We start from the raw sequence: 17,826 nt of genomic DNA, 5'->3' as shown, positions 1-17,826 counted from the left end.
TCAGCTATCTGGCCAAAGCTGGATTGGTATACCAGACCTAAGCCCTTTTTTGATCCAAAGGAGGGGAGGAGCACCGGACAGTATTATTTGCATACTCTTAACTGCAAATAAGAAGAAACAGCTCAGCGGAGGAGCAGTGCTGAGGTATAATGTGTGAGTTGGATATTGTGTTTCTCCCCCTCCCATGCACAAATTGAAGTCCAAAAACCACCCCAGTCCCCATCTTTCATTACATTCTGCTTTTGTGGGCACTGACATTTGTCATTAGGAAGTCCCATAACTGAGGCTTTCATATGTACCTATTTAGGCCAATTCCCCTAGGCTACTCTGTGTGACAGTATATTTGATTCCTGCAATAAATCAGTACTCTAGGCTAATTTCAACATATGTTTCCTCTTAAGAAACTTTTAGATGGGAAGTCAGCCTACAGCAGGACTGCACTCTAGATCTCCAGGAAAGCAGAGGTCCCTACAAAAAAGTACTACCCTTTCCTAAAACTGATTGTTTACTATGGTTTACCACATACAGCAATTAACTGTTCATCAGTACCATGCACAAGTACCCTATCTGGGGAAAAGCCTATGCTTTTGCAAATCTTTGCCATGAGAGCACTTCTACTACCAAATTAGAAAAGCACTATCAGCATCCCCAGTTCAAATTTCTCATTAATGTAGGAGTAACCAGCTACTGAACGAGAAAGTGAATTACAGCTTAGCCTGAAAAACCACAGAATTTGGGAATAAACTTCTTCTCAACCCTTTTTTGGCTCAGGTATCAGCCGTATTTATCAGTACAGAGACATTTCTACAGCTTTTCAGTTCATTCTAGCCATATAAAAATAATTTTGCAGAGCCAAACTTTTAACTTCACCAGTATAATCCACAGATGGCTAGGATAAGCCAAATCTAAACGAACTGGCAGAGTTTGAATCGCTAGTTGAGATTAGCTATAAATATCACCATGATGCATAAACCCAAATAGAAACCTGCTCCATCTCCCAGGGTAGTATCAATTCTGCAGTCCCAACAGGTGTAAAAAATAATTCATCTTTGCCACTAAACTACATGAATATTCAGGAAGGGGAGGAGAGCTTTTGACAGAGAGGGTGCCATTTGTACATAAAAGCTTCCATGCTGCAGATCATATCTAAAGGTGTCAGAGTACAGAACCATCAGAAGCTGGTTTCTTGGCCCAGAAATTTCCAATGATCATGTAAATGCAATACTGCAAAAAGTTTCTCCCTATGTCTTACACGTGAAGTGCTTCAGCCATCTGAGGAAGGCTTTGAAACTCAGCCCACAATGAAAGACATGCCCTCCCTGAAAACATAGTTTTAAAACAGGAAACTAGTTAGGTAGTGCCTGGGTACAAAGATCACATTTGTTTTGACTTAGTTCCTCAAATCCTTTGAATACCAGTTCAGAGAATACACTAGAAAAACGCTCATGAGAAACTAGAACATTCACTCTGCCACATATTGATGAACTACTATTTACAACTACCATCATTTAAGTGCCTTTTTATAGTAAACAGAGGGATTTGCAAGAACAGGCACTAGAAGATCCTCAAGCTGCTGAATAAACAAGCGTAGCATGAGTGATTTTTTCTCCACTGCCTCCCATCTGAACTGCACAAGCTCAGCCCTGCACAGAAAATTGCTTGTTTCCTGCCAGCCTCCAACCTTTGCATCGCTGTTTTCTGGGTGGGAGCTGGGAGGGGAATTCAAAGGTTGTTTCTTTTGTTAGTTGCACAAATAAATGCAGATAAAATGACCATTTCAAATGAACACATCCTTCCTAATACATTTTTGTTGAAGCCTTCAGACAATAAAGATTTATTTTCCCAGCTTCCTCTCACACACACTCCAACAGCCCTCCATGTCACAGGCCAAGCTGAACCCCAGCACCCGTAATTACTGTCTTTGCATACTTACGTCTGAAGGTTACAGGTGGACCACAGCCCAACAGATACCCGTATGCAGGCAAAGAAGCAAATGCACTTACCCGAGAGATAGACAGAGGCATGTTGAAATCTTTGCCCCCTTGAAGTCTGAAACCCCAAGGAGCCGGGCCAACCAAAGACACACTGTAGTTGCTCATGATGTTTAGTATTCAAGGATCAAATCCAAAGAACTGATGCCTGCAGAAGAGGATTAGAGTTTAAATTTAAAGACAGTACAAAAAAAAAAATAAAAGGCACTGTACCATTTTGAAAGCCTTCTTTCCTTGTCAGTGTTCGCCACCATAGTATAAAAACAGCCAAAAAACCCACATCAGGTCTGTCATCACTTGTGCTTTTATTTTTCACATATTGTTTTCCCCCATAGCTTAGGAAGAAATCTAACTAGGGAACTGGTAATATGAACTTGGGACTTAGAGAATTTCCGGTGCCGAGATGTTTGACAACTACTTCTTACTAATAAAACACTGAGCGGGGATTAAAAAAACACCCAACATTAGAGCTTATCTTAAAAAAGTCAGTGTTGAGACAAGCAGGAATTAATAGTATCCCTTAAATCCAAGTATGGAAGAAATTAGCATTACTAGCATATTCATTTCTAACAAAAAGAATTTATAACAAAATTAATATCATATGCTACCATGTCATCAGCTCAAAGTTTGTTCCTGAACACATTATGTCTTGACAGTTTCAAAACAATGTCAAAACATCACAAATTCGAAGTTAATGAGAAGAAAATAAAATCCCTGTGATGTTTTTATTTTTACAGCATAGTTTCATACTGGTAGAACAATGCTACAGACAAAACAGATATTAAAACCAACCCTCAAATAAAAGCTGTTAAGGAAAACTAAATACCCACAGCCACAACACTGAGGCAAAAAAACCAAACCAAAACTCAAGCGCACTTCTCCTCTCCCCTCCCCACAAACGTGGGCAACAAATTACCTTTAAAAGGCAACTGAGGCACTTAGTTGCCGTTTAGTTTCAAAGATAAGGGCTTCAGTTTCACCTCAGATAAGGAACGTTACAATGACATCTTAGGTAGTGGATCCCGTCTATTTTTGTATGGTTGAGGCCAGGCAGGAGCACACCAGGGCGGGCTGGTGTAAGAGTACACCAGGGCATGGACAGATTCCATACTCGTATAGGAACATTTAAGGTGGGCCTTCAGTCAAGCACAAGCAAGCGGACTGCAAACCCCACCAAGCTCTGCAAAGCCCAGTTTTACCTGTTCATACACTGCAGAGCTGGGTGGTATTTTTCTAGGGGCATCGGATTTTTGCAAACCTTCAGAGTGGGGCTGTTGCACACCCCACGGGTGCAGGGAAAGACATTCAATGTCACTCCCCAAGAAAACCATCAGTAACACACTTTTCTGGATTCACTTCCCAGAGCCACAGAGATCCACTGCTCAGACTTGTTTCTAAATCAAATGGCAAACCTTACTCACACTGATGACTGCTCGAGTAACCAGGACAGGGCAGCACAAGATGTTTATCAGGAAAAAGAATTCAGAGCTGGTAACAGCGGTGTCTGGGTACCCGGGCAGTTCCTTACTTGCCCCTGCCTCCTGGCACCCAGCAAAAGGGCAGCTCTGACCCCAGGTGCTGACCCAACCCCCCTTGAAAGCCTCAGCAAATACAATATACAGAAGGGGAACACGGCTGAGCTTCCATGTGGCTGAAAAGGAAGGAAAGAAACAAAAACTCCTCCAAGTTTGAGCAAAGACTCTGTGGACTCTCAGCACTAAAACAAGAATCACTTAATTGCTCTGTGCACTGAATCCCTTATAAAAAGGGAATTTCAATTAGTCACAGATTTTTTTCCATATAAAAGTTCTTATTCTCTCTAAACGAAATCCACCACAATGGCAGGTCACTATAAATTAGAGACTGCAGAAAAGCAAACCATATCTAGCCACCAGCAGACACGCAGTTTACTGCCACAGGCAGAAGGCTTTACCTGTCAGATCACAGAATCACCAGGTTGGAAAAGACCTCTTGGATCACTGAGTCCAACCATTCCTATCTGCCACTAAACCATGTCCCTGAGTACCTCGTCTACTTGTCTTTTAAATACCTCCAGGGATGGGGACTCAAACCCCTCCCTGGGCAGATAAAACTGAAGCAACTTGCATAATTATTATTATTATTATTATTTTAAACTGAGTTATAGCTAGTTACAATAACAGATCTGGGGGAAAAAATGCTACATCAGATAATTATATTGTTCCTTTACATTTGTAGCAACTACAAATAGGAGGGAAGAAACTACATGCTGAAATTCCATGCATCACTCTCAGCATCACTCATCTTTCTAATCCTCCCGATTCTGCCACTTGTGCATCTCTAGGCTTATACACACACCAGGGAGGGATAGCAAACAACAGAGATCACCTCAAAGTTTAATTTACAAATTCCTTAAAACATGCTAGAACATCTAAGGGAAAGCACCACAACCCACCAACCCTGCTTCACTTTCATTTAGACGACCAAACGCTCGGTGGATCTACTCGTGGAAAGGGGAATTTCAAAACCCAGGAGAAAAGCTCCCCTTCACCACAGCCAGCAGCGCACAGCGCCCCAGGGCGCAGGGGGGGTGGCAAGCAAGGCGCTGGGGGTGGCTAGTAGGGCTCCCCCTGCCCCCCAGGAGCGGTGGCTGTGCCTGGAGGGGTAGCACCTGCATCCCCTTTGCGCAGCTCCCCCACCAAAAGCCTCTAAGCGCCCCAGGACCAGAAGCCCCACGCCTAACACAGCCTGGGGGACAAGAGAGCCCCTCAGAGGGCTGAGCCTCACCCCAAGGCGCCCCCACAGCCCCAGACTCCGGCCCGAGGAGCCCCACAGCCACCTCGGCGAGCAGCTCCACGGGTGCCACGAAGCCTGGGGACCCAAGCACCGCAGAGTCCCGTGCCCGAGCAGCCCCAAAGGCACCCCGGCACGCTCAGCTCAGGGCGAGGAGCCCCACAGGTGCCCCACAGCCGCGGGACGAGGCACCCACAGCGCTCCAAGGCGCTGCCCCCCGGTTCCCACGGCATCACCAGCAGCCGCTGCGCTCCCCAGCCCACCGCAAACCGCACGCCTCGCTTAAAAAAAAAAAAGTTAAAAAGAAAGATAAAATTAAAACAATCACTATGAAGGTTAAAAAAAAAAAAAAACCTGTTCGTTTTTCTCTTTTTTTTTTTCCCCCCCTACGCCGCGGCGGGGCTGCCACTCACCCTGGCGGAGCGGAGCGGTGCGGAGTGACGGGGACACCCGCGGCGCGACTGGGAAGCGGCAGCCCCGTCCCCTCGGTCCCGTTTTCACTTCCGTCTCCTCCTGCTCCTCCCCCGGCCCTGCCCAGCCCGGCAGCGACGGGACGGGGCGGCGGAGGAACTCAAAAGCATCGTTCCAGGGCGGTGCGGGGCACTGAGAGGCTCAATAGAGAACAAGTCTTACGAGGAGCGGCTGAGGGGACTGGGGTTGTTTAGCCTGGAGAAGAGGAGGCTGAGGGGAGACCTTATTGCTCTCTACAACTACCTGAAAGGAGGTAGTGGAGAGGAGGGAGCTGGCCTCTTCTCCCAAGTGACAGGGGACAGGATAAGGGGGAATGGCCTCGAGCTGTGCCAGTGGAGGGTCAGACTGGATATCAAGAAAAAATTTTCACAGAAAGGGTCATTGGGCACTGGCAGAGGCTGCCCAGGGAGGGGGTGGAGTTCCCCATCCCTGGAGATGTTTAAAAGACAGGTAGACGAGGTGCTCAGGGATGTGGTTTAGTGACAAATAGGAGTGTTTGGACTCTATGATCCAAGAGGTCTTTTCCAACTTGGTGATTCTATGATAAGCATTGTTCCCAGACGGCCCAGATTTAGTTCTTTTTTAGTGGAGGATTGCATGCTTCCTCAGCTTTATACATAAATAAATAGTCAAGATGCACCCGTGAAACACAAGGGTGGGCAGGAGTGCCTGGTCCTCGCTTGCCACAACCACTCCAAGTCCTCAGCTCGAGGGAAAGGCTGCTATACTGGGCAAGGGGGAAAAGCAAAGTGTCTTAGCCCCCGAAGTACCCTCCTGGCAGCCCCCGCTGTGTCAAACACGCAGTCTCTTTTAAGTACGGCCCCACCTATGCTTCTAAAGCTACAGCAGAGAGGGAAACCTTACAAAAAGAATACGAGTTTGGTTTATTTAACTCGGAGTAACAACTGATGGGGATATACTCGCCTCCTGAAGTACATCAAAGTCAGGAAAAGCAGCAAGGCAGAAGAGCTGTTCAACCCAAAAGACATTGCTGGCACAAGAACAAATGGCTGTAAAGTGGCCGTGAATAAATTCAGCTCTGAAATTAGTAGGGGCCCACCAGCAAGGAGGAAATAAAGGGAGATTTCATAAAATCAGAGAATCGCTAGGTTGGAAAGGACCTTTTGAGATGATCAAGCTCACAGCCTCTCCGTAGGAGCGGGTGCAAGAAATCAAACTGGTTCTCAGGTGACACTTGCTCAGATTATGTTATAGGAGATGCTTGCCTGTGAGCAGAGTAACAATTTCACGTGGAGAGGATAAGATTGACAACCCTGGAGTTTGCCTGGGTGTGAAGTGGGACAGAGGTGCTGGGAGGGAGAAGAGCACCTCAGCTTTGTGTTGAGCTGCACCGCACAGGAGGTGAGGCTTGAGGTTCCTGTCCTGCTTCACATGCTTTAAAAGTCATTGCCAATAAAAGTGGCAGTGAAAGAAGTGTGCAACTAATGAACAGTACCATTAGCACTACAGTTCGAAGGTTTTCAATCTCCTCTTTCAAGCATAGATTAACTGTGGGCAAAGAGTGCAGAAGAAAGCTTTAAATTCTTATCACTGGCCACCAGAACATGCAGTCCTTATCATGTGTGGCCCTCCCTAGCCCTCTGTTCCCATTCAGGAGGAAGGCAGCGCTTATCCCTCAGGCGAGGTTGGATGGGGCCCTGGGCAGCCTGATCTAGTAGGACATGTCCCTGCCCATCACGGGGGTTGGAACTGGATGATCTTTAAGGTCCCAAACTATTCTATGATCCCTCCCTTCAGGTGTCACCCATCAGGCCCAGAGCCCAAGTTTGGTCCAGCTGTGCCTGTGCCCACACAGGCTGCCCTCAGACTGGAGGTGATGCTGGGCTAGGAGGCTCAAACCCCAGGTGCCAGGGTATGGATGAAATGGGCCAGGACATTTCTGTGACTACTAGTTATAGGAACTTTTACAGGGATATTTTAACCTTGTCCCTGGGAGCTGTGTGTCTCATCAGCTGCTGTGACTATGCCAAATACATCTAAAAAATAAAAGCCTCTAAACCCCGCGCTAATGCAACTGAACCACTTTCAGAAATCTTTCTTCTGTACTCTGCTCTTTTCCTATTAAGTATCTCTAATCAGGCAAAATTGAAAATCCCCATTACACACACAGACTCTCTCACATGATTTTAATTCATGGAGGTAAAAATTCCCCAACACAGGGATTTTTCATTGTGTTCCAAGGGCCTTAGGTCACTCCCATGCTGTTTTATTTATTAGAGTAGAAAAAGCTCCAGGACCCCGCTCCCCAACATGACTCACGTGACATCTCCAAGGTCAGCATGTCCCTGTGCTGACTGCTTCAGTAGCAATCTGCTCTCAGGTCGCCAGGGTGCACAGCTTGGAGTCTTATCCTGGAATACCGGCTAGCTGCATTAGTGAAAAACATCCTTTTTCCACTTCAGTTCTCAAAAAACCTCATTTTTTCTTGCTGGAGTAGTATTTTACCTAATCTATCTGCACATCTCACGACCACATTACATTCATTCATCAGGACTGAATGAGAACTTGCCGAGAGGCTTTTGCTGGTAGGTGTTGCAGCGACTTTCACCCTTGGTGAGACCGCATGCACTCTTACACCGCACCCACCCATTGCACTCAGGCCAGTGCTCGAAGCTAGCAGGCTTGGTTTTAAGTCCGTCATTGTTTTTGTGCAGTGTGATCAGTTTGTGACAGATTAATCTGTTTTGCTTTGCCTGGAGACAGGGCACAGAAATTAGAGGCAACTCATTAGTTAGAGATCTCTCCATTCTTGGTCACTTTTCAAATATTTTCCTCTTTGAGAGAAAGCTTTTCATTAGAGCTGAATAGTGAAATAAGAGATAGCAAGTTGAGCAAGAAATCTCAGCAGCAGTCAGAACTGTGGCATGCCTGTTCTTCCTACCACCACAGTACTTTAGACAGAGCTTGCATTTTTCCCTCTGAACAAGGAAGGAAGATGTCTGGAAATTAATTAAATGCAGTAGTCAGTGAGCCATGCAGATACAGCCTGTCTCAAAATTACTCAGGCACTTAAGTCTTGTTTAAATGCTAATGAATGCCTCAGGTGCGAGATAATGGGCACTGCAAAATTGACAGAGAATATCACCTGCGGTCCTGAAGTACAAAAAGGCCTCGTAAATGGAAAAAGCAGCCCATAAATTATGAACAGATTAACAATGCACAGTAAAATGATTCTCAATTAAACAGCAGTTAATCTAACATTAGCTTTCTGTGTGCTAAGGCACTGAACTACCAGCTGTGCTTTTGCTGCAGTGCTACTTCCGCTTTTGCTTTTCTTCCAGAAGTAAAGCTAATGCAAACTTAGCGTATAGCTAGAGTTCAGTGTAAAGAAATCCTCTCTCCAAAGACATTGATATCAATATCGCCTGTAGTCTCACTGCTTATTCCAGCTCCAAGATAGCTCTCTGGCCAAACGATGAAATAAATTGGATATGTTCTGTGCGTTTCTGAGAAGCGGGGGCTGCAGTCAGCTTTTGACAGCTACAGTGGGCAAGCTCTAATGCTCTGGTTGTGGTGAAGCCCAAACTGCCTTGAACAGATATCACATAAGCACTTTAACTGTTCTGTTTGTTTGGTATTTTGTAGTTTGGGGTGGGTTTTTTTTTACTCTTTCCTGTCCCTGGTTTGGAAGGAGACCCAGTGCTCAATTATATCCTCTCTCATACATCCTGTCCAGTTAGCCTAAGGACTTCCTTGAATGAAGCCACTAGCAGAATGGTGGGGCACAGAGGGGCACTTCAGGGGGTCAGCATCCAGCCAGGTATGCCAATTCATTTTGTGTCAGCTTTGTCAGCCAAAAACCCATGGTCACGTTTACTCCTACTTTGCCACCTCTTTTTCCTCTTTTCAGAACCCTGGTTCTTCCTCCAGCTGTGCTGGCCCTCTTCACTTTTCATCAGGGTGTTTTTCCACCAGGCATGTTTTCTCACATCCCTGCTTCTGAAGCTGTCATCCTCTCTGCCTGCAGTTCATTCACCACATCAGTAGTCAGGCCAGTTTTTAAGCCCATAGCTTTTCTCTGAAACATTGACAGTGCTGGCATTCCCACTTTAGATAATTAGCCACTAAAGCTCTTAATGTTATATATGGATTTATGGTCTTTTTTGTATCCTAATTTCTTCTTTATTTTATCTCATCAAGCCTTCTTTAATTTTTCTTTATTGGTGCTCTTCTTTTTCAAGAAAAAGTAATGTTTACTAATAAGGTACTCGTTATTTATAAAGTCCCCCAGAATCTTAGTAAATTGGGTAAACAAAGGAAATGAATGTGTGTTATTACTGGACTCCTTTTTAGTGACTGAGTGGACATATTGAGAGCCTGGTAATTCATCAAGAAACTGTAAACTAGGCAAATCTGCTTTATTCCCTCCCTCTCAAGTAAAAGAAGGACCACCTATGTGGAGGCCTCAGCCGATGCTACAAGTTAAACATTTCCTCCACATGCGTCAAAATCAATGAAACAGCAACTAAATCTTTTCATTCCAGGGAACAGAAGAAGCCTTTTGAGGAACTCCAGATTACATACTTATCATGTTAAGCATGTCCCGTTTAAGGGAATGAAACCAATCTGAAGCTTCTCAGTACATCACAGCTTCAACAGCTTCATTCCCAGGCCTGCTGTGAAGCATTAGCCTCATTTTACAGACAGTGACCAGGGGCAATAAACATTTATACATGCGAGGAATTCACTGTCAGATAAAGAATTGAAACCAATTCCTCCAAATTCTTGAAGAATTCCTAACTACCGGATTACCTTACCTGGGACTGACGTAGCCGTTTCTGCTTCTTCAACCACAGCGATGCATGGGAAGGAAAAATAAAAAATATTCAGACTTCACATTTACTGTTCTTGACAGAGCCATTCTTGACAGAGCCAAGCATGTTACATGGGTAACACCTTCAAAAATTATACTCTTACCTACTGAAGAAAACCTCCTGCTTATATTTCCTTTTTCTTAACGGTAGGGAACAGTTAGTGCAGAAATATGAGGCTTAGTGTGGTTTAATTACAGTCAATCAGCTGTGCAGGAAGGGCTTGCTGTGTGATGTCCTTGAGCTACATTTGACATAAACCATGAACACCGATTAAGTGGGATTTGGCAGGTAAACAGCCAAACTTTCAGAGTGATCCTTGCAGTTATTTGTATTAATTAGTGTCATGGGAGAAGAGGTGCAGCTTTGCCTATAGTCTTTTCTGTAATATATTGCCTTAGTGAGGGAGGGAGTGGGTGCAAGCTGTGGCATGAAGAGCGCTTTGCCTGGCAGGTTGGGAGCAGCCCGGCACACAGGTTTGGACAGATGTTGCAGGAGAGCAGCAGGCAGCTCCCCTGTGTTATTCCTACTGGCACCACTAATTCACACAAGCATGGTGAATTCACATAGCTTTTCACAAGGCAGGTCTGTTTGGCAGCTCAGCGGAGGCACTTGGTAGATGCTGACTAGGGCTCAGCCACCACAATCCTGTGTCACCTTCACTAAGTCAAATCACTTCAGCCAGTTCATGTAATTGAGCAGAAATCAAGGTAGCCCAAACTAGTGGAATCCCACTGCATCAACAGGTCTAACAATACATTTAGAGACATTAAAAATTCCCCCAAAACCACAAACATCACTTTCCTGTTGTGTAGACCTAACTGACCTGGATTTTGTCACTATAAATCCATACAAAAAAACTCTGCACACAGAGAAATCACTGTAGGCCTTTGTAACCACCTGTAACTATAGTTTTCTGGCAAAAAGAAAAAAAAATAATGAAACCAACTATGAGGGCAGTAAGATCTGAGAACACATCAAGGACATCTTATTTTGGCTGCTACCCACAAAAAAAAATTAAACAGGTAATAGCTATTCCCACAGTAAATAAAAAACATCCAATCTTTACTGACAAAGGAGAAGGGGGAGGAAAAAAATCCAAACCACTAAAGAATCTGATAATTGTATGTTTTCTTTGGATGAAATTACATTAACACCAGCAGCATATTTATGTGTGAATTATGTTACGAAGATTTATATCCCTTTTGCTGTTTGTGAAAATGTTGGTTCCTTGTTGGCTTTGCAAGGTTGGCTGCCACATATATCCATGTGCCACCAGCAGAAGACTGAAACCCATGCTGTGCGAATATTTCTGGCTGAAAAACTGTACATAAATCAAGAAGGGAAGGAGGCACAGGGGGAACTGTAAGCACCTAAGAGCATCCTGCTGGCAGTCAGAAACTGTCACCTCTCTATGTATTCCCTGGGTGGATCCAAGAGTCACACATACATGAAGTGTCACTGAGCCCAAGTGTTTCTCTTCTGCAGTGCTACAGCATTTCTTCCCAGTTGAATTTACGTCTTAAAAGTACTTGCACTTTTCTGGTCCCAGCGGTTCCCATCAGAAGGCTGTCCTTTCTTCAGTTTGTCTTACTGGCCAGCAACCTGCGTCTTATTCCCAGACTAAGTTTAGTCACAGACAAGTTTAAATAGTTCTTCCCCTCTCCACTGTTTTACGCCTGGATATTTTTAACCAGAAACTGTATCCTCTGTCAAACTTCATTTTCCTGGACTGAACAAGTTGAGCTTGTCTTTCCTCCATTTCTAAGGAAAGATCATTGCACTCCTCGTGATCTCAGTAGCCTTTCTTTACACCTGTTTAGATTTCTTTTTCCCTTGGGCATGAGACACCAAAATAATGTATAGCATCCTGAGGACTTCTTACTGGTGTCATATGCTGTAATAGATTTAATGTTTCTACTGGAAACACCTCATTTGACATATCCCAGAATGACATTTCCTTCTTCTCCAAAGAAAATCATATCCATGCTCCAGAGGTACCATAGAGTTTCCCAGTTGATTCATTTTTTTCTACTTCTCTTCCATTTTCAGCTTAGAGATAAGTAATCTCCATATGAATGCTTTTGTCATTTATGCTTCTGAATTTAACTTCATTGCATTTTTCCTTAATATAACATTTTTCAGCTCTTCCTCCCTCCTGGTAGTGCCTCCTACCTTTTTGTCATCCACAAATGTCATCAGCAAACTTGTAGTCTTTGTGCCTACTTTGCTGATGGAAACATTAAGCAGGAATGATTCCCAGACCTATTAGTTTTATAACAATATATTTATATAATTATATATATGAACATATGTGAACTGCATTAAGTACCTGTTACTCTTTGTGCAGTGTTACCTGCTGCAGTCTTCCTGCTCACCTTGCAGAAAAACAATGGCCTTCAGCAGAAGAAGGATTGGAAAAGGACATCAGATGCTGTCCTAGATCCCAGACAAATGGGATTTGTCATATTCCTTTTGTTTATAATCACAGCGATGAAGAAATCTGTGAGGTTAGTCTGACATGAGCTGCCCTTGCCAAGCCGAAGAAGCTGTACTGGGAGGAAAGCACAGAAGTGCTTCAAGCACTGTCTATAGTGATGTTCAGACTGAAGCCAGCAGGACTCAAAGGCCACTCAGAGGGCAGAGTGAAGAAGGAAATGGAGAGAGACAGTATTAAAATACACAAAAATTTCACAATGTCTTAGGCACAAAATATTATCATGCTGATGTTGGCAAGGCAGTAGAAGCAGAGAACTTAGCAGTGTCATGGAATCATAAAATGGTTTGGGTTAGAAGGGACTTTTAAAGGTCATCTAGTCCAACCTCCCTGCAACGAGCAGGGGCATCTTTTGCTAGGTCACAGTCCTCAGTGCCCCATTTGTTTCAAAATAGGACAGGGAACAAAAGAAAGATGGGGAAAACACTGTTTTAGACTTTGCGTCGGGCTGTTATAGCATGCGTAAAACACACTTTATGCAGATTAAGGAAAAAGGGAAAGAAAGAAAAAGCTGTTGTTGACAGGCAAGTATCTCTCATCCATGCTTCCTGTCAGCAAGGTGGTGTCCTAACATGGACAGATCAAAACTGTGGTTATCTGAGTCGTTCACCAAGGGCCTATTTACTATACCGACCTATGGAAAAAACTATAAGCCTATTCCTGTAGAGGATGGACAATATATAACAACTGCAAGTGAAGCAAGACCTACTGCAATTGGCTTTATGTGCCACCTTGTGCAGTCCACAGCATCTGTGCAACTGCAGGTGGGATATGTAATCGGATTAATCATCTAGGGATAAACAGGAGCCGACAGCACTTTGGAGGAGCATGAAGTGCCAGCAATGTGTTAGCTGGCCACAAGCCTGCACCTTTCTTCTCTTTGTACGAGGACAATTCTCTAAACCACAGCAATACAATCCACTCATTCTCTAAACTTTCATTTTGAAGAAAATGTGACAGTGACAGAGGGGTGGCATCAGTCATTTTTGGCTCATCGTACACATTGAATGCGTTTCCCAGGTTGTACAGCTGTAGCTGCAGTGTCTCTGCTACATGACAGAACCATATATTAGAGACTAATTACAGCAACAGCTAGAAAGATGATGGAAAGAAAAAAAAAGTGAAAATAGAAGAGGGAAGAGTGAAAAGTTTCAGCCACTGCCCATCGCCTCTAAACTCATTTCTAAAAATACAAAAGCAGAAAGCTGCTAGGAAATTTTGATGCTCGTAGGAAACTTTCAGCAAATAATGGGCCATGCCAGTACCCAGTGTAAAACTGAGCCACCTGAGCACCAGGACTGAATCAGACAGCCTGGTCCTCAGTCTGTTGCTCAGCTCCACTGTCAGCCTGAGACTTCAAAACCTGTTCAAATCAAGTAGAAACTTTCCGTGGCTCCAGCTCCTAAGTTTAAAATTTACATTGGGCTTTGTCTCGCATTTCGCCTCTTCCCTAGCACTGTAGCTCGATACCCCTTGTTAACCAGCCTGGGATGGTTTCTGTCTATCCCTCTGGAGAACATTTGTCACCCGGTACTGCTCCAGCCCCTGCTTATTTTGCAGAGAAGGAATTTCAGCAGCAATTAGCTGAAGTGAGTTTCAGGATCTTCAGCCTGTTTGTCTGACCTCTGGAAGTAGGTGGCTAATTCAAGGACAATGGAAGCTGTCATGTTACCTGTTTCCAACATGAAATCAATCAGGGGAGAGTGGGAGTGAAGTCAGCCTTTCTGTTTTGATAAGAGGGTGGCCAAAGATCTGTGGAATGAAAGGCACTCCAGCAGCCACCCGGGCACAGGGACGCCTGCCTGCTATTTATACACCCGGGGGCAGGGCTGGGGAACAAAGTGGTTCTTCAGCTCCCATTTTATTTTTATTTGCCTGAAACTGAAGGGGAAGGGCACAGCTTTTATCAGCCAGAAGCATGCATGGGCAATATTCTTTTTTTGTCCTTTTTGGTAAAAAAAATATTATCAGTATGGCATTATGTTATATACATATTATTTTTATAATTATATGTCTAAATATTGTTTCAGCCTGAAAAACCAGAATTGCTTTAAAGACAACCCTTAAAAAAATTAATCCTGTATCTCATGTGTAATGATTATGTCCTGGTCTGTGCTCTGTATGTCAGCAAACAGAAAACTGCTTCATTTGGGAACCGGTTGCCCGAACAACACAGAGGGAAGAGGACAGCTAAGCAGAGCAGCTGAGAGAGACATGAGACACACATTGATTTGGATTTTGTATGACAAAAGTCAAATTGACACTGTTTTTTAGAGTTTAATTCACATACAGAACTGTGTTTGAAACTCAGTTTTACACATATTTATGCTAAGCCTCTTCGGAACTAGATCCATGTCATCCCAAAGGTTGGGATTTGTCAAACCAACCTGAAACATAACTTAGTCTCATTGCAGTGCTTTTTGCCTATGAGGAAGGGAGCGGTAGCATTTAATTTCATTCAAAAGTGCCCTTTTCCTGTTGACAGATAAGCCCCAAGAGAGCAGCATACAATTCTCCTGTGCTAAATATGAGAGAAAAGAGTCCTTGGGAAGAAGAAGCCCAGCACAAAACCCTAGGGGATACTAATTATAAGCTTATTTTAAGCATCTTGCATGGTCTGAATAGTTTACAAGGCTGTTCCAGTTGCTGAGAAGTCAGAAGTCTTGGTAATAAGGACCCCTGAGAAACTTATTTATCAGTTTTAAAAATTTACAGCACTGCTGGAAAAGAGCCAGTGTAGCTGGTCCCTGGAAATGAATGAAATATTTGTGTATTACCTCATATAGCTTGCAACACTGTAGTAGCCAAGTAACTTGCGAGCGTTACTGCATTTGTCATCGCAGTATCTGAATAATCCAGGGAAGTGCAAGCACAAGTGGCTATAAAAATAGTTTCACTTCTCTTTTGTGGGCAGGCTTTCCACCACTCCTGGCCTAGCAGGGAAAAATCTCAAAAAGCTTCCCTCCACGGGGAACGACCCAGACCCTAAATGTGAGCCTTGTGCTCCCCAAGGCCGGTTGCTTTCCTGTTCCCACCCTGGCCCGCTCCCAGGCTGCCTCTAGCACAGCAGCAGTGGTCACCTAACCCGAGTTCCTGTTTCTCCATGAACTGGCCAGTGGATTAATGACAATTTTCTAGGGAGACAGAGGCATGAACAAGAATTACCAGGTTAGCCTCTATGGGCTGGTTTCCCCTATCCCACAAAAAGTGTGGACTGAGACAAGGTGAACTAAACGTGTTGCGAAGGGCACTTAGGAGCCCTAGGAGCTTTACATTAATAGTTACATGATCTACAACTTAGGCCTTCCCATAGATTGTTACCATTATGTTATTTTTAACACTAGCGGTCACTGGGTATATATCTATGTGTTCAAACAAAAGCATGGCTCCAGCCCAGAGGCTTTTTGCAAAACAATTTGCTGCTCCTTCCCCCTCCACCTCCTCTTTTCCTTCCCTCTCCACCCATAAAATTTACATCTAGATTCAGTTATCACTGTTTAGCTGACAGGAAGGGCAGATGAAAAACAAAATTGATGATAGATTTAAGAAAATAACTCATCATGTATGCAGTACATATATACCATAAACCACTTTAAAATGCCATAAGCCAAAATATGTACTAGGAGCAGGCTAATCAGACTTATTTCAAAATAGCTGCTCTTAAAAGACAGAAAAAAACAAAAGATGAGAAGAGCCTATTGCAAACAGAGAGAACAGAGCACTTTTTCCACATCTCACCAAAACTTCTGCAAAAGAAAAAAAAAATTGCTTCTAACCAGCTCTGTTTACAAGAGAGAAAACAGCACGAGAAATTACTTTTTTTCCTTCTTGCACAAACCAGAACTTAACTGCTGAGAACAATACGCCCCATCCCACAGCGCAGCATTAACCTTACAGCCTCGGGCGCTCCACTTGAAATGCCTCATAAAGCAAATAAACCCTTCTGGAGTGAACCACCTCCTTATCTATTCTTCAAGAAAGGAAGAGGTAGAGGATGAGCGATGGCAGGAAACTCACATTTCATTCCAGTGACTAATTTTGACAAGCCTTTCGTTCCTGTTACTAGAGATGCAAGCACATAAAAGGACCACAAAGACAGGGATGAATGTACACAGCTCCTTGTAAGGAGAAGAGAAGCTCTTTTTGGCAGAGAAATGTGTTTCCACTGTTGTTCAGTCATCAAAATCACCAGACAGAGGGTGTGGGCTTGTGTCTTTTATTTTTTGGGTCTGTCTAGCCAGACTTTTGCATAACTTCACACATCCTGCCTTGCTGATCTCTCTGCAATGATTTGGGTAGTTCATCTGCACAACGTGCCTGTTCTGCCTAACCTGATAAGTGATTTCCTAGTAAATCAGCTGTTCCAGGACCGCCTTAATTCCTGCATAGGTGCATCCAGGGGCTGGGGCAGGTCCTCACATCTCCGGGCACAACTCTCATCACCAGAGCTACTGGGGCCAAGGGAGCCCTAGGCAAAATGGGCATTCCAAACTGTGGCTACCTACATTGTGGGCATCTCTGGCAGGGAGGAAGTGTAACCTGTTGCTTGAGATGGTGTTAGTAATGTTTGATTTATAAGAGCAAATGGGTGGGGGAAAAGGTGAGCTTAACAGCCACTTATAGTTATTGTAAGGCAGGAAACAAGCAACACTGTAAAGAAGCTTTTCGTATGATGGAGGTAGAAAAAGATGTGAATGAAAGATAGGACAAACCAAAGCATATTGGCTAAAAACAGGTGCTGTAGGACTCGCTCCATTGCTTTCCTGGGTAGAAGAGTCCTTTCGGTAGACTATGGAAATGGAATAGATTTTATCTCCCCATGCTTCAGGAAAGCATCAGATCCAGGGTTGCCTAGGAAGCTATCAAACAAACTGTAGGAAATGAGCATATCTACAAAAGAAATGGAAAGTTGGTGAGAAACTCCCAAGTGGGAAACTTCAAAGAAACGCATGAGTCTTTGTAACAGCATTGAGAAGGGATGTATGGGGGCTGCAGGAAGGCACTCTGCAGGAGGTACTCCGGGTAGATTTTGACATGGAAAGTATTACATATCCCATTGGCTGTCCTAATGCAAAAAACCTGCTTTCTTCTTTTTGATGATAAATAACTATAGAGGGTATTCTAAACCCAGAGAGAGAGTGGAATAAATTAAGGCTGGACATTGGCAGCCTTGCAGTCATCAGAAGACTGAGATCCTGGAGCAAACTTCAGAGCAGCTGGGACAAGGCAACCTCACCAATTTTTCTGGATGTCATTTGGTCTG

The 17,826-nt window shown here is 44.0% G+C and overlaps 1 protein-coding gene across 15 annotated transcripts in view; it reads right to left on the bottom strand.

Moving 5' to 3' along the window:
• Positions 1–5,322, bottom strand: part of PDLIM5 (PDZ and LIM domain 5) — a 128,861-nt gene extending 123,539 nt beyond the window's left edge. For 11 of the 15 annotated variants that reach the window (XM_054064570.1, XM_054064574.1, XM_054064575.1 and 8 more), the window contains exons 1-2: positions 5,177–5,322; positions 2,004–2,139 (exon numbers count right to left, since the gene is read on the bottom strand). In XM_054064570.1, the coding sequence (XP_053920545.1) occupies positions 2,004–2,099 (96 nt within the window). In that variant the 5' untranslated portion in view covers positions 2,100–2,139; positions 5,177–5,322. Of the gene's footprint in view, positions 1–2,003; positions 2,140–2,821; positions 2,883–2,907; positions 3,057–5,176 lie in introns of those variants that run through there. The other 4 variants (XM_054064584.1, XM_054064585.1, XM_054064571.1 and 1 more) reach the window with 3 other exon arrangements.
• Positions 5,323–17,826: the final 12,504 nt, after the last annotated feature.

Source organism: Cuculus canorus, chromosome 4 (assembly GCF_017976375.1).
Source record: "Cuculus canorus isolate bCucCan1 chromosome 4, bCucCan1.pri, whole genome shotgun sequence".
NCBI classification, from domain to species: domain Eukaryota; kingdom Metazoa; phylum Chordata; class Aves; order Cuculiformes; family Cuculidae; genus Cuculus; species Cuculus canorus.
The sequence above is the reverse complement of the archived record's forward strand: the minus strand, read 5'-3'. Positions and strand labels throughout refer to the sequence as shown.